Raw genomic sequence first — 26,040 nt, 5'->3', positions numbered from 1 at the left:
AGGAGCGTTGTCATTCGTTAATAGATGCAGGTTAGTAAGGCATGTATGCCCAATCTTCAGCCTTCCTAAAATTGTTTCGTCTTGTCTGCTGTCCTGGAAGCTGGAGAGCCACAGCTTTGGTTCTGGTTTTATTTGGTATAGTTTCTTTCCTGGATTAGTGACCAGCTATTGTAACATGCTTTATGGATAATATGTTTATAATCGGTATATGGAGTTTGAAAGTCTGCAAAAGAATAGTATCTGGCTGTTTGGCTGCAAGATCTGCTCTTTCATTTCCTGTTATTCCAGAATGTCCCAGAATCCAGCAGAATGTCACAGTTTTGTTTCACTCATTACAAGCAAGTAAATTATAATGGATTTGTTTTATTACAGGGTGAGATGTGTTCGTATTACTACTTATAGCAGAGACAGCACTGAGTGAGTCAGTGTATAACGAAGCAGATAAAATTAGAGGTTGAGTAATATGATCCACAGCCAAGTTTATAGAATAAAGCTCAGCAGTGAAGATACTGCATTGGATTGGTAATGAGACAGAAGTGACGAATGACAGGAAGACTGGTGCAGCACCTACTTAGGTCTCAGTTTTTGATCCATCTGTATAGACCTCACATGCCTTTGAGTTAGAGTAAGTTGTATGTAACTGTGCAATATTGGAAGGAGATAAGGTTCTTTCCCCACTGTTGAAAATAGTCATCATAAATTGCAGAGATATTTGTCCAAGGTGGATCTGATGGTGTCATATTCTGAAATATATTAACAATTTCTATATTCCATGATTCAGCTAGTTCTTTAAGTCTACGAGGAGCAGGTCGGTTTTCATTTGGTTTGCTATTGTAAAATGACTCCGATTCGGTATTGTATAGGCATTTCCAATTAGGGTGAGAAGGAAGACTGCAGATTTTTGCAGCATAGAGGAGAAGTAATGTTTTCCTGCGGAGATGTAACAGAGGTTTGTGAGCTTCACTGCAAAGACTCTGAACTGGGAAGGTTCTGAAAGTCCCTAGAGAAATTCTCAGAGCACTATGGTAGATGGTGTTTAACTGCTCTAAAGTACTTTTTCTCGCAGAGTCATACACTGGAGAGCCGTAGTCCAAACGGAACCTGATGAGAGCCGTATAAAGGTGGATCAAAGTATGTCAGTCAGCACCCCATGACATAGATGACACACACCGGAGAATATTCAACTTCTTCAAACAGATGGTTCGAAGATAGGCCACACGTGCTTGAAAATTCAGTTTTCTATCTAATACTAGGCCAAGAAAACGAACAGTGCAAGCAAGAAGACTGAAACATTATTAATCTTTAGCTCAGGATCAGGATGAAGTGACCATAATTTGCAGAAGTGAGTAGTGGTGGATTTCTGCTCATCAAGATGATATCCATTACTTAAGGTCCAGAGTTCTATTCTGGAAAGAGCAATTTGTAACTGTCTTTCAAAAGTATTCATACTTTGTGACTGGCAGCATATGGTAAGGTCATCTGCATACATGTATATTTGAACGGTTTTTGGAAGATATTTCAATATGTTGTTGACTCAAATCGCAAATAGGGTAGCACTCAATATGGAACCCTGCGGGACACCCTCTTCTTGAATGTGAGATGCTGACAGAATGTTTTAACATTGGACCTGAAAGGTACGTAATCTTAAAAAGTTCTGAATGATTTCATAACTTTTTAAGATTATGCACCTTTACACAGCCCAAGTGGTAGGAGTAAAAGGACACAGAAAAGGAGTTCCCTGTGTTGGAGCAACAGTAGGCTGCTCTGTCCCACACTGGCTAGTGTCAGCATCTCATACAACACCCGCTGAGAAAAGTTACAGCGTAGTGTCTGCATGGATGTCCATGTGTCCTTTACTGGCCTACATGGCGATCAGTCTGTCCAGTGAGGAGGCTGGAAGAGACACAATTATAAGTGCCACTCATTTCACTCTACATTTATTCAGATTTTATAATTTTTTCTTACATTTTCTGTTTAGACATTTTTTTGATTTTTTTCCATTAATTTTTTTTTTTATCCATTGGATAAAAAAAATTCTCACTACTCTGAAGAATTCAGAGTAGTGAGAATGGCCAGGGATCTACTTTTGTTTGTTTGTTTTATTCAGTTGTTGGTGCATCGGCTTCTGTGGCCATAATGCACCTCCCAAAGTTTTTTTGCAGTACTGTGATCCAAGCCCGAGGCGGGATTCGAACCTGTGACCTTTGGGTTGCCAGGCAGGCCCTTTACCCACCTGGCTAGCCCGGTCGGCCAGGGATCCAGCAAAAACTGATTGAATGATTGGACACACTGTAGGAAAATAGCTGGGGATGAATGTATTACAAGGTAGGATGACAAGTTGAGAAAATGTTCATTATGGCAGAGACAACACTGAGTTATTGTTGTTATTTGGTTTTTAGGAGCATTAGCAACTAAGGCCATATTGCTCCGGGGATATGCAGTGGTCATTTCCTGACCTTTCCGCATCCTCCGTATTTGGTGGTCATGGGCTCGAACCACGGTTTGATCAAGAAGCGTGTGCTACACACTGCTGCTCGTGCCCACCTGGCTACAGAGGCCCCCAACACTGAGTGAGTAGGTGTGAATTATGCCAGGTGAGATGGAAAGCTCAATAATCTTACTATATGCTAACTTGACATATAGTTCAGCAGTGAAGACACTGCTTGCTAACAGCAGTGAGGCTGTAACCTTAAGTGAAGGGAAACCTGCCGCAGCACCTACCATACTCTCAGCTTTCGATCCGTCAGTATATATTTTACAGGCATGGGAGTTCAGATTAGTGAGCTGAGTGCAACTGCCTGATAATGTAGGGAAGTATGACATTCTTTCCCCAATGGAGAAAATGTATATCATGAAAGGCAGAAACATACATCCAAAGTGGAACAGGTCCACTTGTGTCCTGAAAAATATACATATAAATTGACATTTTAACTCTTAACAAGCTCTTTAATCCTGAGTGAGGTAGGTCAATTTTTATTTGGCTTACTCTCATAGAAGAAATCCCATCAAGTATTATAAATATACAGGTGACCCTTGCTTAACGCTGATAATTCGTTCCAGAAAAACAGAGCGCTAAGTGAATCTGCTCTAAGCGAGCGCCGCATTCCCATAAGGTAACATATGTATTTGTGAGTTGCGGTTGGCGCCATAGGATATTTCCCAATCAATAATAAACGGTAGTGAAAAGATGCACAAATGTCGGTCAAAATATTTAATATTCAAATATTTATACATATAAAATATTCTGCATTACATACGTATATAATTATGTGGTAACTACTTACTTTTCAAAATTAAACTTAAAATTCCAATTAAAATCATGAATTTAATTGATCTAAATTGATTTAATTTAATTGATGAATTTAATCATGAAAAATGTGTCGATTTTGGGTTGAATTTTGACCCTCTTCCAAATAAACTAAAAGGGGTATTAATTTTAAATCCCCCGCAGCGTTACCACCCAACAATAAAGTCACCCGATCCTTTGCCGCTTTGAAATCTGGCATGTTTTTTTTCTTCTTTCAATATGGAACTTCTTTTAGGCATTCGTTTCCCCAAAAGTCCTGCTTCATTTATGTTAAAAACTTGTTGAGAAGTATAACACATAATATCCCTTTTCAATAATTTTAACAAGTTCTTTTTTGAAAGTTTCGGCTCCTTGATCTGCACTTGCGGCTCCTCCCTAGATTTTAAATCTATTCAACCAGCTCTTACCAGTTTTAAATGGTTCCACATATTTTTTTTTAGTTGAGTTTTCTTTAGATCATCATATTGGCTAATCTCTCTCTCTCTTTTTTTTTTTTTTTATAATATTTAACTTAACTGAATTTTGCATTGGATATAATCTTCAATAAAATTAGTTAATGTCTTTCCATTTCAATTGTAATAGCCAGCCTAGCCCTAATTGCTTGCAGTGTAACAGCTATCTTTCCCGCTGCTAAAATTAATTCTTTATTCTTTTTATAATTGTTCTTACAGTTAAACTTGTAAGTCCTAAATTATGGCACACATCCGCTTGTCTTTGACCGGAATCGATTCGCTTCAAAAGGTCTAATTTAATTTTTAAATTCAGTATTTTTCTTAAATTTATAGTCTTCGTACTGTGCCCAGACATTGTTGCTTTTTCATTCCTATCGGCCATTATTAACTCTTCGAAAATGTAACTGCGCTGGTTGCATTAATTACAATACATACAATGTTCGAGTAAACTGTCCATTACGCACGATGTCTAATACTGTACTGAGTGATGACTAGACTTCAGATAAATGCATATAACACAAATATTACTAGCAATATACTTGAACATTTTTTAAAATGTTGATCTCGGAACTATGTAACAAGTCACCGTACTGCAATTAATTTAACATGCGAGAAAATTTCACTGAGCGTGGGAAAATTTCTCAAGTCTGTGTGGGAAACGTTTTAATTCTGTTTTGTTATTCATTTTTAAGCTATCAACTCCATCAAATGAAACGATTTCGTTAAATATGCCAAAAATGCAATCTGTAAAAGAGCGTTATAGTCAGATATGGGTTATAATATAAGAATATTGTTATAGTAAATCAGCGTAAAGTGAACCACGTTATAACGGGGGTACTCCCAACTGTTGTACTCCCTGCTGTACTCCCAACTGGGGTGCAATGGAAAAGTCTAGATCTTGGCAGCATAGTGGGGCAGTAATGTTTTTCTATGAAAGGGGGATCATGCACTTTGATATAAAGACTTTGGATCGGAGAAGTCCTGAAAGTTCCCAGCACAATCCTCAGAGCACTGTGCTGGATGACATTTAGCCACTGCAAAGTACAGCTCCTGGCAGAGTCATATACTGAACAACCATAATCTAAGCTGTTCGTTTGTTTGTTATTTGGTTTTTAGGAGCATTAGGAACTAAGGCCATATTGCTCCGTGAATAGGCGATGGTCATTCCCTGACCTTTCCGCATCCTTCGTATTTGGTGGTGACGGGCTCGAACCCCGGTCTAATCAAGAAGCATGTGCTACGCACTGCTGCTCCTTCCCACCTGGCTACGGAGGCGCCCATAATCTAAGCATGAACACATTAAAGTTCGATAAAGATGGAGTAAAGTATACCGATGAGCTCCGCGTGACATGTTGTTGTTGTTTGGTTTTTAGGAGCATTAGCAACTAAGGCCATACTGCTCCGGGATATGCGGTGGTCATTCCCTGACCTTTCCGCATCCTCCGCGTGACATGGATGAGACTGATTGAAGTATATTCAAATGCTTTAGACAATTTTCCTTAAATGAGTGATGTGAGCTTGGAAATTTAGCTTGCTGTCAATATCAGTTCAAGAAATCTAATGGTATTAACAAGTGGGGGAATATTGTTTATTTGTAATGCAGAACCAGGATGGAGGGCCCATTGCTTGCCAGAGTGAGTGGCAGTGCATTTATTTTATGACACTCGATAACCATTCCATAAAGTCAGGTTCTATTTTGGTTATGGCAAGTCGGAGCTACCATTCAATGGTGTTCATATAATGGCAAGAAATGCTAAGGTCATATGCATACATGTAAGTTTCAATAGTTTTTGAGATATCTCGTGTCATGCTGCTAATTCAGATTGAAAATAGTGTTGAACTAAGTATTGATACCTGCAGGACTCTTTCTTCCTGAATGTGAGATGCAGAGAGTATGTTTTTTAAGAAAGCCATACCAATGATCTGGCAGGAGATTCTGTGACTCCAGGATCCAAATGAGTCTTATGTGAACTATCTATTTGAAAATTTTATTCACACAGCTCATAAGAGATAGTGGCCTGTAAAGGAAGGATCTTTTCCTGGTAAGATGATAATGAAAGAATGGTGCCAAGTATAGGCATTTTCAGAAAAAATCCGATTATAGAAAATTAACAGGGTACACAGGTCCTCTTCGAGTAAATGCTTCAAGATAATGCAATGAACATCATCTGGGCACTATTGGAAGATCTGTTTAATGATTCTTTGAGTTCTATTAATGTGACGGGTTGGTTATATGGAAATGAGTAGTGCATGAAGAAGTCGATTTTATGCTGTCTGACCTGCTTTGATGTTCTGGAAGGAGGATGCATAGGAGGCAGAAGCAGAGATTTTAGCAAACGATTCTGCTAGTGCATTAGCAACTTCTTCAGGAGTAGACGTCTTTCCCTTTCCACTGAAGTATTGGAGATGGTAGCACAAATTTGCCATTTAGGGCCTGTATCATTTTCCAGATGAGCACATGTGTCAGTGTCTTTTGTGATGGTTGAGGCAAAAGCAGTTCATGAATTGCATTTTGCGTTCCATCTAATTTGTCTTGTTTTAGCTTTAAGTCTTTTATAAGTAATTAGGTTACTAGCCAAGCACAGTTTTTTCCCTGTTTGCCATTAAAGCAATCTGTATTTCACCAGAGATTTCGGTGAATGCAATATGTCTTGGGTTTTGGAATAGAAGCATTAACTGCAGTTAGAATCTGATTGGTTATGTGAGTAGTGACATCATCAATAGGTTGTTGATGAACATAAATTCTGCCTAAAAGTATATGGGCAGAACAGTCATCCCATTTTGCCTTATTAAACTTCCAAGTCGATTGTTGATCAGGATTTGGAGTTGCCCCTGTTTGTAATGAATAACTGAAAAGTAATCAATGTTAAAAGGATCAGTTAATACCGACCATATCATGATTGGAAAGATGGATGGTGAAAAAATCGACGAGTCAATTACAGAAGTAGATCCTGTAGGTAGGTATAGGCGAGAGATCCAGAGTTTAGTAAATTAAGATCATTATTATTCAAAAATTCTTCAATCAATTTGCCTCTTGTGTCCATTTTAGCGGAACCCACATTAAAGTTCCAGAAAAGACAGATTGGAGTTGGGATTTGTATAATGAGGTCATCGAGTTCTGAATGGGGAAATGGTGCAGATAGGGGAATATAAATGGAAACAAGGGTAACTGTTTTCCAAGGGAAACAACAGTTTACCCACTGCAATACAAGCTGCTACAGCTTCTAGGAGGTTCATAATTGGATAGGCCTGGAAGGTGTGTGTGATATAATTAACAAGAATAGCTACTCCTCCACAAGCAGGAAGCTCGGAGTTCCTATCCTCCCTGTACATCATATGATTTTAGAATTATGGCAAAACTTACAGTGACAAGAATGTTTCCTCTATAGGCATACACCTACGGGATTGAACTGAGCAAGTAAATCCTTTGTAAGTCATAAGAATAACTGCTTAATTCTATGCAGTTCCATTGTATGATGTTGTGCATTATTTAGATTTATCTGATGATTCATCTAACTGTTTTTTGTATGCAGAGCATTTTTTTTCAGTCTTTTTTTGGGAAGATGGGGTGTTCAGTATCCATAGTGTTGTTTGCATGAAGTTCTAGTATGGGTTCCTCATAATCTGAGTGTACATCCATTTCCATACTGGTGGGTGATTTGGTTTCCTTACCATCTTTAGCAATGTTCAATACTTTTGTGTCATGCGAGACTGTTGGAATATCAGTTGGGATGCTAATTGGAGTGTTGGTCGCTTTACTGGTTTTAGTTTGAGGTGTCTTTTCCAGAGGTTGATAGTGTATCTTTATCCCAGTTAGCTAGAAAGGTGCTGGGGGGGGGGTACTGATACATCCATTTGAGCTACTATTGAATGATATCTTCGAGTGTGAGATGCATAAGAATGACTTAGCACATTGAACATAATTTGTCTGTTATAAGGATATATAAGGATATATGACTTATAAGGATATATGTTCTATTTTGTATATTGAATATTCTTTCCAATTTGTCACATTTCTCATGGTTTAGAAATGGCTGGCTTCCTTTGCAGTTGGGAAAAATGGAAATTGAAGCTGAACAATCTGCTTGTGTAAGCTCCTTGGAACCACAAACAGGACACAAGAGCATCACTTCCTTCTATATGCCTGATGGGAACGGTCATATTTCTGGCATTTTAAAACAATGAACGGGATTCAGGACATAAGGCCAAATTCAGTAGTTTAAATAGCCATCTTTTACTGAGGATGGTAAATCTGTACAGCTGAAAGTTAAAATGACGGATTGAATTGGAATGAGATTTCCATCTTTCTCTTTCATTTGGCACTGATTATCTTTTGATTGCTAAGTTCCTGAACTAATTCTTCTACAGAAACTCTACAATGCACAATGGAAAATGCGTTCCCATAAGTTCTTGTATTTCATGCAGTTAGCTTGAAAGAAAAATATGAAAGTACCGGGTGGTTATAGAATAAGTTTCCCTATTCAGGAGACCCTAGTGCCAAAATGGTTAGAGATAGCACTGTGAAAATCAGTCAGTATGTCATTTAGGGTATAGGGAAGCAATCTGTAAAAGAAAAAAAATTAGTTCAAATTTCTGCCACCAGGGGAGAAATTGGCACTGTAAACACGAGATGAAATACTTAACTTAGGATTAAATTTTAATATCAGAACTTAGAAATCTACAGATATTGTTCTATGTGCCTTCCTTCAATTGAGATGACATTCTGAAAACGGAGGACTGCATGCAACACAGTTTCGAGTAGTATCTCATTGGGGATGTTGGCTATATGCTGTTTAATGCTTGCTTTCAAATCGATCAGTTTCTGTATGCTGCCACGGTAAACTCTGTCTTTCAGGTATCCCCATAGCCAGAAATCACAGGGATTGAGATCTGCTGATTGGGATGGCCAGAACTGCGGAAAGTCTCTAGAAATCATGCGATCATTTTCGAATGTTGACCGAAGCAGTCCCTTCACTTCTCAGCCAACGTGGTGGGGGCACCATCTTGCATAAACACTGTGGTCCCCAAGAATTGCCTTTCTTGCAGAGTGGGAATAATGTGATCTCTTAGAAGATCACAGTACTAGTTACTGTATACCTTACGAGGCCATGAGGTGTAGACTCTTCAAAGAAAAATGGTCCGATTATAAACTGCTGTGAATCCACATCATACTGTAATGTATGGACTTTGTAGTGGTCTTTCATGCACAGCAGATGGATGAAAAGTTCTCCATATTCGGCACTTTTGTGCATTTACAGCCCCATGAAGAGTGAAATGTGCCTCATCAGATCATTCGAGCCCATGTATCGTCAAGTTCCATATGAGCCAGAAATCGTAGAGCAAAGTCTATTCGTTGTTGCTGATCACAAGACTAGTTCTTGCACTACATGAATCTTGTACGAGAATCAGCATAAAATTATTCAAAGTGCTTTGCATACAGTAGACCAAGGAAGGTTCAAGTCTCTTGACACACCTCTGGCAGGCACTATTGACTGGAGCGTTTCACATTCTGATCTGGAGGCCATTGCAACCACCACTTCATCCACTACCTCTGTTCCAATACATGGTTGTCCCTTGCTTGGAATTACATCCCCCCCCCCCCCGGTTGGTTGCTTCAAATTTCTTTATTAGTTTTTGAAGTCCCACTGACGTCAAAGGTCCTTTACGAAAATTTTTAAGTTTCTGATATTCACATAGTGCTGCATTAGCAGCCCTGTGTGAATAGCATTACTATTATTCTGGTAGAACAGTTTTACTATAAGAGCACATTCCTTATTTGTAAGAACCATAATGGTTACTGACGGTGGCATTGGCCTTTCTGCTTTTATCTAACAGGATGTCATTTGCATAAGCACCGTGTCTTGAAGTAAATGACAAATTTTACATATGTGCAGCGCCGTTTTCCCTATGGTGGCAGAAATTTGAACAAATTTTTTTTATTCTACAAATCGTTCCCCATACCCTAAATGACATACTCACCGATTTTCACAGCGCTAACTCAAATTTCAGGAGACCCTAGTGCAGCTAGGGTCTCCTGAAATTTGTATATGTTATAATGCATACATTATAACATATACAAGACGAGACACACACACACACACATAATATATGTGTGTGTGTGTCTCGTCTCATAGTTCTTGTGTATTCTTATAATTTTTATTTTTTATCTCATTCTTTATCTTATTTTGACTTCTTTAACATTGCCACTATTGTCTTAAAGATATGAGGCAATTGTCCAGTCATCTGTTCAGGGGCCATCTGTGGTACGGGCTTGCAATCCCAGACTGCCCAAGCACTACTTTATTCACCTCCATTTCAATTACTTTCAACCGTTATATATATATATATATAACTACATCAGCACTCTGTAGAGAAAGGTTTAGAGATTTAGTTGGCAAACACTGAATACTTCAGGAGTTGTTCTAGAATTCTTGGATGAAATTTTTAACAACATAGTGGTTTCTAACTGCTAGCCTGAGGTGTATGGGTATGAGTATGTATTATGAGGTGTATAATATATAAGTATGCATTAGTTGAATATATATGTATTCAACTAATGCATACATGCATACATTATAATAAAATGTGCTGTATAAACCAGTGGTGGCCAACTTTATTTGTGATGCGATCTACATTTTTTATTCAAAATGTGCCGCAATCTACCATCTCAAGAATTTCATTGCAAGAGTTAAAAGAGTTAATCAACACATGTTGAAAATTGTTGTTTTTAAATTTTAAAATTAAATACAATTTAGAATTTATTAATTATTATTATTTATTTATTTAATTTTTGTTTTTATCATTGTTTTGTTCGGATTTTTTTTTTTTTTTTTTTGGCTGGTGCAGCATAAGCCATAGGCTTTCTTGCACCATACGGCCGTTACTAATACTAATACTAATACTAATACTAATACTAATTTTTATTTTAAATTAACATATATTTAAATTTTTAATTTATGTGAAGTTTGTGTCTTCGTTTCATCTGCCAAGCTTTAAAAATCGGGGATATACTGCGATAAGGCCAACAGCAAAGAATTTTCTGTATGCAAATTCGTAAGAGTACAGCGATTCTTCGTCTTTGTTTTTTTCAAATACGAAAAAGCCAATTCACATAGATATGCAGAACCAAAACAGGAATTTAAAAGTTCACTGCATTTTTTTACATTTGGGTACTTCTCTCAGGAAACATATTTCCAAAAGTCTTTTTCTGACGATCTGGCTTTTAGGAAGATATTGTTTCGCAATGTAATAATTTCAAGTTCAAGCAATATTTTCTCCATGTGAAAAATCTCAGCGATTTTTTCTGCAATTTGTTTCATATCTAAGTCGACATTAAATGGATAAAAATGTATTGAACAATGTCTTCAATTGTTTTAAAATCACTGAATCTGGTTTCAAAATCATCCACAACTTTCTCAATTTCAGAAACATATTTCTCACTATTAAATTCAAACACAGGATTTCACACATCAGGTAAGTATTTGCTTGGCACACCCAGGGTCCTGAGCTGGATATCATCATTCTTCTCTTCCTTGGTGATTTCCTTCTATTTCTCTCTCTATCTCAGGGTAACTCAGAAATTTTTTTTGGCTGGTTTTTGGCATAAACCTCAGGCTTCCTTGCACTATATGGCTAATAATAATAATAATAAATAATATTTTTGCAAATGATCTTGCATACTTGCAAAATGTTAGAATTTTTTTCCTTTGAGATCCTTAGCCACTGCCAAAAACTGATATTTATATGCATAAATACTACTAATCATGTCACTCACATTTTTATTTTTTCCAAATTCAGACCCTTTAATTTTCTAGTAAAATCTGACAAAAAAGCCAAATAACACAACCACTCTGTACTTTGCAGCTGCTGATAATCATCTCCCCTTTGATCAACAATTTTTTTTTTTATTTCATTCAGCAAATTTCAAAATCTCTGTAGAAACTTACTCCGACTCAGCCACCTCACATCTGTGTATAATATCACATCTGGTTCATTTTCATTGAGTTGCATTTTAAAATGTCTCCTTTGAAGAGATTGGCCTCTGATGGAATTCGCGATTTCGAAAGCTATGACCATAACATTTTTAGTATTTAATCTTTTTCTGACTAACACTTGGTGGATGATACAGTGGTAACTCAAAAAACCTGGAAATTCGTCATCCTTCTGGCACAATGCAATGAATCCGTTAAGATGCCCCGTCACTGCTTTAGCTCCATCTGTTGTTATTGACATGAGCTTAAATAGTGGTAATTTAATTTTTTCAATAAAATTTTTGAATGCGTTAAATATATCAAGACCTCTGGTTCTTTCTTTTAATGGAACCATATCCAGCAGTTCTTCTCTAGTGACAGAATCATTGAAAACCATACGAATAAAAACGAGCAATTGAGCTGTATCACTGACATCTGTAGATTCATCTAGTTGTAAAAAAAAAGGACACACAATTAGCCAATTGAGCACACAACACAATTGTTCGCTCACATTTTTACTAATTTTTTCGATGCATTGCATTACAGTATTTCGAGAAAACTGTAGATTTTGAAGAGCACTTTTAAGCATTGCAAATCAAACAACAACATTTTTCTTTTATCATTACAAAAAAGTATTCTAGTTCCCACTCTTGATGAAAATGATACATTTTACTCTTTTTCGTAGTATTCATTTTAAATCAAAAGGTATTAAATTAACGTATAAGAACTGTCCAGTTATTAATATTAAGTAAGCTAAATAAGAATTCGACACATACACTGCTCTCCACAATGTAACTGCGTTCATTTTTACTAGACAAGCCTAGCGGCTGCACAGTGACAAGAGTAGTCACGTGGTTCAACGGATTTGTAAGAAGCATATGCAGTGGGGCGCATAATAATAATAACATTTAGATTTTGACTAATCTATTTTTTATATATATTTAAAATTCATTGTGACGTGATTAACCGAAATTAAAGCCATGATCGACTTTTTGGCCACCCATGGTATAGACCATTCGATGTTTAGTACATGGTTTTAATGCTTTAAAATCGCTGCTAACATACACAATACGTATCGTAAAAGCTCAGGAATGCAAGATATACATAACGAACGTTTTGGAACGGAACTCGTTCGTAAATCGAGAGTTACTTGTATTTAATAATATTTAATTTTTAATAGGGTATCTTAGATGTTAACTTACCTTGGGTAATTTGTCTGAATCAAAAACTTCAACCAGATGTAGATAAAACCATGACTGATGATGATGGCAATATCGAAAAGAAACAGGATGATTTCCAGATCCCAAACCGTTCTCCAAACCACATTTTTTCATTAACTGAACTCTCTGTTTTTGTGTGATTGAAGGATATGACCAAGTCCACAAGATATCATTATTAGTATCTCTCTCTGTAAAAAAAGAAAACTGCATTCACCTAACTTGACATCACAAATAAATATTTACAGTATTTAACTCCCTGAAATTAACTAACTACAGGTAGAAATACCTACAACTGCACCATGCTGAAAGTGTTATATCCAATATGGTAGAGCTACATAAAACTGTAACTCCCAAATTGAGCAGCTTAGCCTTGACTATTGCCATCTTGAAATTGACAGATTTGGATAGTCATGTTAAAATTATAAAAAATACTACTAAAAATACTGCATCCTACAATAAACAGAAGAGTAAAGTACAATACATGGAAAAGTACTATTTTGTACAGTGCAATAAAACTGCTGAGTTTTTTTAACAATTACCTTTTTGACAATAGAAAATAATTTTTTTTTTTTTTTTTTTTTTTTATGAAACCCCCAAACACGAAAGGTATCAAAACCTATAGTACTTAGTACCATGCATGGGTTGAAGGAGACGTATGGGGCAAGGGGATGCCGGAAACTTTGCTCTAGAGACTAAACATATCTGTTTGCATTTTGAATGACCAATCATCTGATAAATGTTGTTTCCAAATCAAGAAATTAATTTAATGAGAGTAAATATGTTATGCCAGACTAATGCTTTTATCTGTGAATATTGTGATTAAAAAACTTTGAGTACGCAAACATAAATTATCAGTGAATCACTAATCTTGTTCACGAACAGTAATATATAATCTCATGACTTTTTAATAAATTTCCCCACGGTTGGAAAACAGGAAAATTTTTTTTTGTCTTTAGGGTGGAAATCTCCACCCTGCACAAAATCAGCATCAGCTTTGAGATGATGCTGGGCGAATGGCCAACCTGAAAATTAAATCTGCCGATTCTCAAGTGATTTGTCAAATTCATTCATTTTCCTAAAAATACTCAATAATCAAGTGGGTGTCGGATAACAGGATGACAGATTTGGGAAGCTCAACTGTATTTACAAATCACAATCACAGCAGGATAATACAGAACATCTGTTTAAATTCCAGTAATCACACCAACTCTACATTTGTACATGATATTATTTCATTGTGTGTGAAATCATATTGCTTTGTGGTTCATTTTCATCCGACTTAATAATTATCTCTTCTATTTTTAACCCACTGCCAGTTGCATCCCTAAATGGAACACAGCTGATTGTATGGCATCTTTCAGACACCATTTTTTTTTAATCATAAAAATTAAGTTTTTAGTTTTACTACTGATTTGAAAATGCCATTTTATTAACTTTGATATACATAATTTTGATTAACTGTTTAACATTTCTTGTGCTATATTCATTTCATTTCTCTATCTTTTATTATAACCCCTACTGCCCCAATTTCCATCTTTTCATCTGGTAAGCCAACCTTGAAAGAAAAAAGAAATTAAAAAAAAAAAAAAAAATTTCAGCATGTGACATCTATTACATCTTGATAAATAGTTAACCTCTTTCCACTCCGGTACACAAAAATAAAAGTAGGAAATACTTTATTGCTATTCAAATTTTATTCACTATGACTTAATTTCCAAATTTTAAAATAGAGAAACAGAAATGTTTAAAAAACAGCATCTGTCAGATATCAAGCAAACAATGAGGAGCTAAATGAGAAACCATAGAAAAAATTACATTAGAAGATGCTGCAATTTACTCATGAACTGAAGTGTGAGTTAAATATACGTAACCACAAAAGAAAAAGAAAACAAGGGGGTACAAAACAGTATCTCCCAAGTGACCAACAATGAGTTAAATTTCATTTTTCACAAAGAGAGTATGGCAGGCCAGTGATATTTTCCCACGCTTACTTGGTTTATGGTTCAGACAACTTAATGTTATCTGAAACATAAACCAAATGGTATCAATTGAGTATAATTATTATTAGCTGAAATACGGAATTATTATTATGCTTTATCACTATTAGCATTTTACGAGGGTGGTTCAATAAAGAATCGCCTAGCTGCAGAGGTGCTAGCCTGTTGATTCTTGTCACAGGTTTTGGTCCTTCTTTACATAGCCACCATGCAGATTTACACATTTTCCCCAATGGATGAGGCTACGGATACCATTTTTGTAGAAGTGGTGAGTTCGGTCTTCAAACCATGACTCTGTTGCAGAAATGAGCGTCTTGTCGTCAGGGAAGTGGGTCCCCCAAAGAAATGATTTGAGCGAAGGAAACAAGAAAAAGTCCAATGGTGCAAGATCGGGTGAGTAGGCTGGATGGGGCAGTATTTCATATCCACAAGTGGCCGCTTGTGTTGTTGCAATTTCAGAAGTGTGAACTGGGGCATTGTTTTGAAGCATTCTCACACCTTTGGACAGCATGCCACACCTACATGTTTTGATTTTCTCCCATAATTTTGTGAGTAAGTTGGCTTAATAGGCACCTGTAATTGTTCTACCTTTCGGCAGGTAATCAGTCATTATTACGCCTTTCTCATTATAAGGAAGTGATTATTCCCTTGTATAAGGCAATGGTCAGGCCACACCTTGAGTACTGTATACTGGTCTGGAGGCCTCATTTCAAGAAGGATGTAGAGCTGCTGGAACGAGTACAGAGAAGGGCAACAAGATTAGTGAATGGAACAAAGGGTTGCTCTTACGAAGAAAGGCTTAAGTTTTGCAAATTACAGTGTCTGGAGACTAGGCACCGCCGAGGTGATCTGATAGAGATGTATAAAGCCTTGAATGGTTTGACCATGCTCAATGCTGATGGGATTCTTCCTCTTGCTCAGAATAATCACCTGAGAGGGCATAAATTCAAATTGAGGAAAGACAGATGTAGGATAGATGTGTGGAAATTTGCCTTTAGCCAGCAGGTAGTTGGTTGGTGGAACAGACTTCCATCCCTTGTTGTGGAAGTTGATAGCCTAAATAAATTTAAGGCTCAGCTGGACAGGTATTTCAAACAAACGGAGGGGTGAAGTGGAAGTTTTTTTTTTTTTTTTTGGCTGATGCTGCATAAGTTTGCTTTCTTGCATCATATGCCTCTACTAATGCTAATGCAAATGCTAATTCATCCCAAAACACTGTCAGCAAGACCTTTCCTGCTGACGCTTGGACCCTTGCCTTTTTGGGGGGGGGACCATGATGTCGCCATTCCATGGACTGCTTTTTACTTTCAGGGTCGAAATGGTGTATCCAACTTTCATCCTGAGTGATTATACGAGAGAAAAAGTCTTCCTCATTTTTTGGCACACGGCTAACAACTCTTGTGATTTCTGTTGTCAATCAGCTTTCTGGAAATCAGTCAATAATCGGGGAATCCATCTTGTACTCAATATCCCTAAATGGAGTTGGTCATGAAGGACTGTTTCAACAGAGCCCACACTAATCTTCACCTCATGGGACAATTCACACACAGATATCCAGTGATCTTCCATGATTATTGACTACACTTTTCTGATCGTGCTTTCATCAACAGCTGAATGGGGATGACCTGGAATGGGCTCAAATTCTACTGATGTCCAAACACACCTAAACTGTCTATGCCAGTGCTTCACAATGCCATAGGATGGGGCTTCATCCTTATATACAGCAGTCATCTTCTCATGGATTTCTTTAGGAGATTTCCCCTTCAAGAACAGATACCTTATTACAGATCTGGCTTCAATTTTGTCCATGATGGTACTTCATCACATGTTCAGCTCTGTAAGAGAGAAACAAATTAAGACACGGGGCTGAAATTTTACACTTTTAGTACAGAGACATGTATGATGCTACACACAAAATATCATTACTCTGCGATATGTGGAAGTAGGTGAGGGTGATTTTTATTGAACCACCCTCACAGTATTACTATTAACAGTGGCAAATAATGCAAGAAAGCAAGTGTATACAGCAACAATCTAAAGAAAAACCACTTACCACATTACCTAACCCTCTAATAATTCATTGGTTCCACCTTAAATTTATTCAAACTACCCACTTTTGCAATGCCAGATGCCAGTTTGTTCCAATAATCAAAAATCTGCTAGCTTAAAGCACACTTCTGCACAAATGTCCTGCAACCATTCCTCCTCAATTTGAATTTATGCCCCTTCATGTGTGTGTAGTCTGAGCAATAGGAAGAATGCCATGAGTAATGAATATCCTTACTCAATCCATTCAAAGCCTTAAACACCTCAATCAGATCTACTCACAAGTACGTAGTTTCCAGATGCTGCAATAATCAGAACTAAAGCTTTCCACAAGAGCCTTTTGATCCCCACACTAATCTCAATGCTTTTCTTCGCATCAGTCAGCCCTAAGGAGTTGACCGATGACCCAAATTGCACCTGTGGTGACAGTGAAGACTGGGCACACATTCTACATGAATGTATAATTTATGACATCCCCAGAACACAGCTAATAGCACAGATTGGCCCCCTTCCAAGGAGAGAAGAACATCTATTCATTATAGAAGAGGAAAATTACAAAGCCTTTACAACCTTCATATAGAAAGTACTTGAAATGCTCAGAACTATCCAAAGAATGCAATTCGGTTCCCCAGCAATTAAATAATAATCAATAGTCAAAATTGCCGTCTAAAATATGACCTAATAACTGTCAGGACAGCAATATTCTGCACCCTGACATGACAAAACCAGATTGACCTGGGTACCCCCTAGGACTACCCTGTCATGTGTAGGAACCTGAGGCCCCACACCAAATAAGTAACCATGTGGGGGAGGGAGATGTACAGGCAGCCAGGGAAGCAGATTAGCTGAAAAATATCAGTAAGCTGGTAACAAGGAAATGCAATGTAGAATGAACAGGCTGGTCACTGAATGAAAGAGTGAATTAGGAATTATGGTAAAAGGGAATAAATGTCAGTATTGGTGAAAGAAAGACGGATCCAGCAGGAGGGAAAGAGAGTGAATGAGTGTTATGGTGAATGGGAATGAGTGGAAGAGCAAATGTAATTGGCTGGAAGAATACAAAGTTAATAATAACTTGCACTACTTTATATATACTAACAAACATTTACTAACAACACTATGACTGCATTCTCCCCTGGCCTGCACCACAACTGAAGAATAATAGTAAGTTGAGTGCAGAGAGTGCAGTGCAGAAAGCAAGGGTCGAACACATGAAATGAAAGCCAGAAGAATGAATGAGAGAGTAAGTGTGTGAGAAAAAGAACACAAACCATAAATGTTAAAAGTTAAGTTCACACTAACCCTAATTTTAAACTTTTATATTCTTTCTTATTTAGCTTAGTTATTAAGCATTAGTTTTTAAATTACATTACACACCACTGTATCCTCCTCCTGGTGTGTGGGAAAGAGATGAATGAGTGAGTGAAAAAATATATATATACATATATATATATAAATACATGGTGTTTAAAAAATGATGGTCAATAATTTAAAGGTGAAAAGTACAAACTAAAATAAGCCAAAAAAGTCCCAATGAACATCAAGCCGCAAATGAAGCGTTTTCGAGATAATGCACATTTTCTGTTAAGTCCACCACTGACTATGGGAGCACATTTTTAATTTTTGGTTTCAACACCACAGGATTTTACAGATGTTACATGTTACAGGATGTTCTTTCTAACACCCTTTCCTCAACATCAGGTGTTATTCTTCTGGGCACACCCGCTCGTACTTCATGTGCGAAGTGCCCATGTTCTCTAAGGTGTTGATGTACCCTGATGACTGTGCACCTGTTGGGCTGCCTTCGGCGGGGAAATACTTCTTGGTACAAACGTTCAGCCTCAAGTGCACTGCCGTTGGCTGTACCATACACGAAGTGCATGTCCATATACTCTTCACTGATGTAACCTCTTTCCATGTTGACTATCCTTTAACAAGTCAAGCACTGAGAGAGGGGAAACGGAGAGAATGAGCATAACCTAGCCCAAACAAACAAGTCAGTGGTGGATCCCAACTAGAAATGTGCAACATCTCGAAAACGATTCACTTAAGGACCCATGTTTACTAGGCTTTTTTTGCATATTGTAGTCTGTACAGTTCACTTTTAAATTATTGATCTTCACTTTTGAAACACCCTGTATATAACAGGAAAAAAATATATATATATTATAAACTATAAGAAAAAAAAAGTATAAAAATAGAATACAAGTAGAGCGAGAATGCATATTATGAATGAAGTAAATGTGTCTCCCCCTCCCCGCCTGGTGGGTTTCCCACTGACAGCTAACATATCCCATAGCCAGAGCCGGATGGGCAGTTCGACCTTCCTACCAGATTCGACAAGACATGGACCTGACAACCGTCACTGATGAGGACATACTGTAGCTTTGCTGCCATTTTTGGCAAACTGAACTGGTTACTCTAACTCGCTTCCCTTTAAAACCCTATCCCCGGGCAGGGGAGGGAGGAGAAGGGTCCCTGTCTCCTCCCCTCCCCGTCTCCCCCATACTTCACCTGGTGGGGCTCGTCCCCACTGACCTCTTTGGGAATGCCTACTTTATCGTCCCCATCCTTCTACCTGTTTCCCCCCAGTCTCCAGTCTTCCCCTCCCACTCTAACTAAACCGACTGAGTACATACCCCCAACAATGCTACCAATTCTAATCAGCATCAAAAAATTCAACTGCTTTCTTGTAAACCTCTTTCAGCCTTTCCAAATTCTAGTGTTCACATACCTTTTTTTTTATATATATGTCTTACCACTGAAATCCTCGGAAAATAGGTGGCAGGACCTGCCAGAGTACTTAAATAATCTACTGGGTGCCTGACCTGCTTCTACATGGCAAAGTGTGGGCAATAGTAGGTCCCAATAGGGACCCAATGGCTAAATGGTCAGAGAAACAACAGAACATAACACTACACAACAAACCACTCCCCACACTTTTTAAATCTCTGGCCTCCACAGAGTTGTGTGTCATACAAACAGAGTACACAACGCGGAGATGGGGGAACCCCTGGTGCCGTCAGACAACTAACACACTTTACACTTGCTCTTTTTCGCACCCATTTCCAACAGATCTACATCTTTCCTAAAATAAGGCTTTCAAACCTTTATCCAATATTTAAGTGGCCTAACTACTGCCTTATACAGCAGAATAATCACTTCCTTATCCCTGCTGCCAAAATTCCTGTATATTATTGACAACACTCCATGAACTCCCCTCAAAACCTGTCTGCACTGCATGTTCATTCAGAAACTTCATGTCTGAATATTAACTGCTAGTGCCAGAGTATATTGGGCAGTCTGGCTCACCTTCCAGTAGTGGTGGCAGGCAATGTGGGGTCCCACTAGGAGCCCTGCAGCCAAGCAGCCAGAGACACAACAACAAAACAAAACACTACTCTGACAGAAACCAGACATTACACATTACTGGCTTTTACAGAGATTCTGTACTTCTTCACAAAGTACCATGGTGCAGATGTGAGAAACCACATGTGGCACCTTTCACAAAACACACTATGCCGAGTCAGTTTGGTGTGACATAAGCACTGCAAAAGCAAAAATAACAGTAGGAGTTTTTATAGGCTCAATAACTCGAATGAGTACAATGAACAATTGTACAGAGAAATAGAGTGGGCTAGTAGTAGTAGTAGTAGCGGTATGTGATGCAAGAAAGCAAGTGTATGAGCTTATGCAGCATCAGCCAAAAAAAAAAAAAAAAAAAATCACACCATTCCCTCAAATTTCCTGTCCAGTTCCTCCTTAAATTTATTTAACCTTTCAACTTCCACAACGACAGATGGAAGTTTGTTCCAGCAATTAACCACCCGCTGGCTAAAGGCAAATTTCCACACAAAGGATCGTAATCTGAACAAGTGGAAGGATCCCATCAGAATTCAGCGTGCTCAATCCATTCAAGGCCTTATACACCTCAATCAGATCACCGTGCAGGTGCCTAGTTTCCAGCCACTGCAATTTGCAGAACTTAAGCCTCTCTTGGTAAGAGGATCCCTTCATTCCCCTCACCAATCTTGTTGCCCTTCTCTGTACATGCTCAAGCAAATCTACATCCTTCCTAAAATGAGGCCTCCAGACCTAAACGCAGTACTCAAGGTGTGGCCTGACCATTGCCTTATACAGAGGGACAATCACCTCCTTTTCCCTGCTAGCAAAATTCCTATATATCATTGACAAAATCCCATGACCTGCCCTGGCAGCCTGTCTGCATTGCTCAGAAAACTTCATATCTAACTGCACAATTACTCCCAGGTCTTTTTCATTTTCTACCACCTTAAGTGTAGTATCACACAGTTGGTATGTTTCTCTGGGTTACTTCTACCCATATGCAAAACTTTGCATTTGTCAAGGTTAAACTTCAGTTGCCACTTCTTAGCCCATCTGCCCAAATTATCTAGATCCTGTTGCAGTAGCACACTGCCATTACTGTCATTAACAACCCTGCCAACCTTTGTATCATCTGCAAACTTCGACACTAAGCCTGATATACCTTCATCAATATCATTGATAAATATACAAAACAACAGAGGACCCAACACCGAACCCTGTGTGACTCCACTAATAACATTACTCAACAAAGTGCACCACCCATTGATTACCACCCTCTGTCTTCTCCCACTCAACCATCCTTTTATCCATTGTAGCAACTTACCCTTAATACCATTCTGCTCCAATTTGTACAATAGTCTTCCATGCGCAACAGTGTCAAAAGCTTTCCTGAAATCCAAATATATGATATCAAAATTATTTTTTGCATCCAGTTCCTTTGTAACCACATCATAATATCCTACCAAATTTGTCAGACAAGCCTTTCCCTTAACAAACCCATGCTGTGTCTAAATTATTGCTGCAGTCTTGTCTAGATGATCCTGCAATGCATCTTTAACCAGTGACTCCATTATTTTACCCGGAACAGAAGTTAAACTAACTGGTCTGTAATTACTCATGTCACTCTTCGATCCCCCTTTGTGATTTGGGGATACATTTGCACATCTCCAGTCCATGGGGGACCTCCCCTGAGTCAAAGGATGCTCTCATAATTATGGCTAAGGGTTTGCTTAGTTGCCTTGCCACCCCCTTTAATATAACTGGATAGATTCCATCCACTCCAGGTGCCTTTCTTATGTTTAACTTTAACAATTTCTCCTCCACTTCGCTCTCAGTTATTACAAAATCATTAAGCACCCTGCTACAATTTGATAACCTTCTGCCATCTTCAAACCTTAATAACTCCTCATGTGCGAATGTAGATGCAAAATACTCATTCAGTTTAGTAAATCAAAATGTCTTATAATGGGGGATTTTAACTTCCCAGATTTTAACTGGAACTTGTAGTTTGGTCACTCGCACACTAGTAAGACTTTTGTGCATTTATTGGATGATTGTTTTCTGCAGCAGCATGTTTGAGAGGCAACCAGAGAGGGTAATCCTCTTGAGCTGGTTATCAGCAGTGATCATTCGTGTATTAAGAATTTGCAGATAAAGGAACCACTAGGTGGCAGTGATCACAGTGTACTGATGTGGTATTTACTTAAAGATATAATTACCATCAGGGGTAAATGAAAGGGTTTTTGCTTCCATAAAGGTGACTACAGTGGTCTCAGACAGTTTTTAAATTCTGTACAGTGGGATCTACTGATGATGTTACCAACAGCAAATTCTAATTGGGAAGAATTCAAGGAATTAATCGTGGAAGCTACTAAAAGTTTCATACCTATTAAGAAATATTGTTCAAGGTTTAGGCCTAAATGGTTGTCAAATGAACTAATTAGACTCATGGCACAGAAGAAAAATGCATGGCATGCATATAAATTATCAAGCGACTCAGAAGCCTATGGCAGATATAAGCTAGTCTGTAATCAAGTCACAAGGGAGGTCAGGCAGACGAAGGAAGATTACGAGAAATCTTTTGCAAAGGATGCTACGAAAAACAGCAAGGATTTCTTTACTTATATAAACTTTAAAAGGAAGGGGATGAATCTGGTCCACTTGATATTGATGGTTCGACTGTTGATGTTCCTGCTCAGATAGCAAACAAACCGAATGAGTATTCTGAATCTACATTCACGCATAAGGAATTATTAAAGTTTAAAAATGCCAGAAGGTTATCAAATTGTAGCAGGATGCTTAATGATTTTGTAATAACTGAGAGCAAAGTGGAGGAGAAATTGTCAAAGTTAAACAGGCACCTGGGGTGGATGGGATCTATCCAGTTATATTAGAGGACACAGCAGAGGAAGTAAGCAAACCCTTATCCATAATTATGAGAGCATCCTTGGACTCAGGGGAGGTCTCCATGGACTGGAGATGTGCAAATGTATCCCCAATTCACAAAGGGGGATCGAAGAGTGACACAAGTAATTACAGACCAGTTAGTTTAACTTCTGTTCTGGGTAAAATAATGGAGTCACTGGTTAAAGATGCACTGCAGGATCATCTAGACAAGACTGCAGCAATAATTCAGACACAGCATGGATTTGTTAAGGGTAAGTCTTGTCTGACAAATTTGATTGGGTACTATGATGTGGTCACAAAGGAACTGGATGCAAAAAATAATTTTGATATCATATACTTGGATTTCAGGAAAGCTTTTGACACCGTTGCGCATGGTAGACTACTGTACAAACTGGAGCAGAATGGTATTAAGGGTAAGTTGCTACAATGGATAAAAGGATAGTTGAGTGGGAGAAGACAGAGGGTGGTAATCAATGGGTGGTGCTCTGTGTGGATTAATGTTATTAGTGAATCTCACAGGGTTCAGTGTTGGGTCCACTGTTGTTTTGCATATTTATCAATGATATTGATGAAGGTATATCAGGCTTAGTGTCGAAGTTTGCAGATGATACAAAGGTTGGCAGGGTGTTAATGACAGTAATGGTAGTGTGCTACTGCAACAGGATCTAGAAAATTTGGGCAGATGGGCTGAGAAGTGGCAACTGAAGTTTAACATTGACAAATGCAAAGTACTGCATATGGGTAGAAGTAGTCCCAGAGAAACATACCAACTGTGTGGTACTACATTTTAAGGTGGTAGAAAATGAAAAAGACCTGGGAGTAATTGTGCAGTTAGATATGAAGTTTTCTGAGCAATGCAGACAGGCTGCCAGGGCAGGTCATGGGATTTTGTCAATGATATACAGGAATTTTGCTACCAGGAAAAAGGAGGTGATTGTCCCTTTGTATAAGGCAATGGTCAGGCCACGCCTTGAGTACTGCATACAGTTCTGGAGGCCTCATTTTAGGAAGGATGTAGATTTGCTTGAGCATGTACAGAGAAGGGCAACAAGATTGGTGAGGGGAATGAAGGGATCCTCTTACCAAGAGAGGCTTAAGTTCTGCAAATTGCAGCGGCTGGAGACTAGACACCTACGAGGTGATCTGATTGAGGTGTATAAGGCCTTGAATGGGTTCAGCACGCTGAATTCTGATGGGATTCTTACACTTGTTCAGATTACGAACCTAAGGGGGCATAAATTCAAATCGAGGAAAGACAGACATAGAATAGATGTGCAGAAATTTGCCTTTAGCCAGTGGGTGGTTAATTGCTGGAACAAGCTTCCATCTGTCATTGTGAAGGTTGATAGGTTGAATAAATTTAAGGAGGTGCTGGATGGACATTTGGAGGGAATTGTTTTGTAATTTTTTTTTTTTTTTTTTTTTTTTGGCTGATGCAGCATAAGCTCATACACTTGCTTTCTTGCATCACATGCCAATACTACTACTACTTCCAACACATTGCTTTCTATGCTGCTGCTATTAATCTATTAGTTGGTGTATCTCCACAGGCTAGCAGTTTTCCAACCGACCTGACAATGCCTTGATAGCAAAGCAAATATTCCTGCACCCCTTCTATTTAAGTGTATCCCATTCCTATAAAAACAGTCTCTTCCGTCAACAAGCATAGACCATGCTGGGAAAAATTCTACTCCGTGAGCCTTGCAAAGTCTCTCCAAAGCCAAACCGATTGACAAGGTTCTCATTATTTGGGCATAACTGCAAGCACCTTCAAATTTAATCCTAACCCATGACTTTTTTTTCAAATTTAATACTAACCCATGACAATCAACTACGCTGGCTCAGGGCAAATTTCTGCACATCCATCCTTCCACAATTTGAATTTATGCCACATATTATGTGTAGTCTGAGCAAGAGGAAGGATGCTATCACGATTAAGCTTACTCAATCCATTCAAAATTTTAAATTAACCCCTGGCTTTTTGGCCGTGAAGGGCATTAAAGATTCTCTCTCTCTCTCTCTCTCTCTCTCTCTCTCTCTCTCTCTCTCTCTCTCTCTCTCTCTCTCTCACATCTCCTTGTAGATGCCTGATCTCCAGATACAGCAATATTCAGATGAAGTCTTTCCATAAGAGCACCCTTTTGTTTCACTCAACAATCTCATTGTTACTCTCTGCAACCATTTCCAACAGACCTACATCCAGTGTTGGGATTCAGCTGGTTCGCACGAACCTATTCCTAGAATTTCCCCGAGTTCACCAAACTGGTCCCTAAAGGCCGTTTCACACCGAAAATTTTATTAAAATAAAATATTAATAAACTACGTTTGGTTTTTCTTTTTTACCTTGAAAAGGAAGAGTAAAGTGATAGAGAACCAGTTTTTAACATTTTTGATTCCCACCACTGCCTACAACATCTCTCCTAAAATGAGGCATAAGGACCTGTATGCAGTACTCAATATGTGGCCAAAGTATTGCCTTGTACAATGGGATAATCACCTCTGTATCTTTCATAGCAAAATTCCTGTATATCATTGACAAAACACTATGAGCTTCCCTAGCAATCATGTCTGACTGCACACAGTCCCAGATCTTTTTCATTCTCCACTACATCAGTGTAGTACAAGCAGAGACCATGCTGGGAAAACCAGCATGTGGTACCACACATTTGGTACCACATTGAGGGAAATGGAGAATGAAAGGTGTGGAGAATGAAATTCTGGGTTTATTGCTACCCATATGCAGTATTGTGCATATGTCAACATTAAGCTTAAAATGCCACTTCTCAGCCAAACTGC

At 38.2% G+C, this 26,040-nt stretch overlaps 1 protein-coding gene across 1 annotated transcript in view; it reads right to left on the bottom strand.

Annotated features, from left to right (window-relative positions):
• The window catches only part of LOC150078425 (putative DENN domain-containing protein 10 B), a 122,713-nt gene that overhangs the window by 73,761 nt on the left and 22,912 nt on the right, over positions 1–26,040 (bottom strand). Inside the window, exon 2 of the mRNA XM_090384562.1 lies at positions 12,932–13,137. Within this exon, the coding sequence (XP_090240688.1) occupies positions 12,932–13,063 (132 nt within the window). The 5' untranslated portion in view covers positions 13,064–13,137. The remainder of the gene's footprint in view (positions 1–12,931; positions 13,138–26,040) is intronic.

Source organism: Mastigoproctus giganteus, chromosome 11, assembly GCF_048544385.1.
Source record: "Mastigoproctus giganteus isolate SK-2022 chromosome 11, ASM4854438v1, whole genome shotgun sequence".
In the NCBI taxonomy this organism is placed as follows: domain Eukaryota; kingdom Metazoa; phylum Arthropoda; class Arachnida; order Uropygi; family Thelyphonidae; genus Mastigoproctus; species Mastigoproctus giganteus.
The sequence above is the reverse complement of the archived record's forward strand: the minus strand, read 5'-3'. Positions and strand labels throughout refer to the sequence as shown.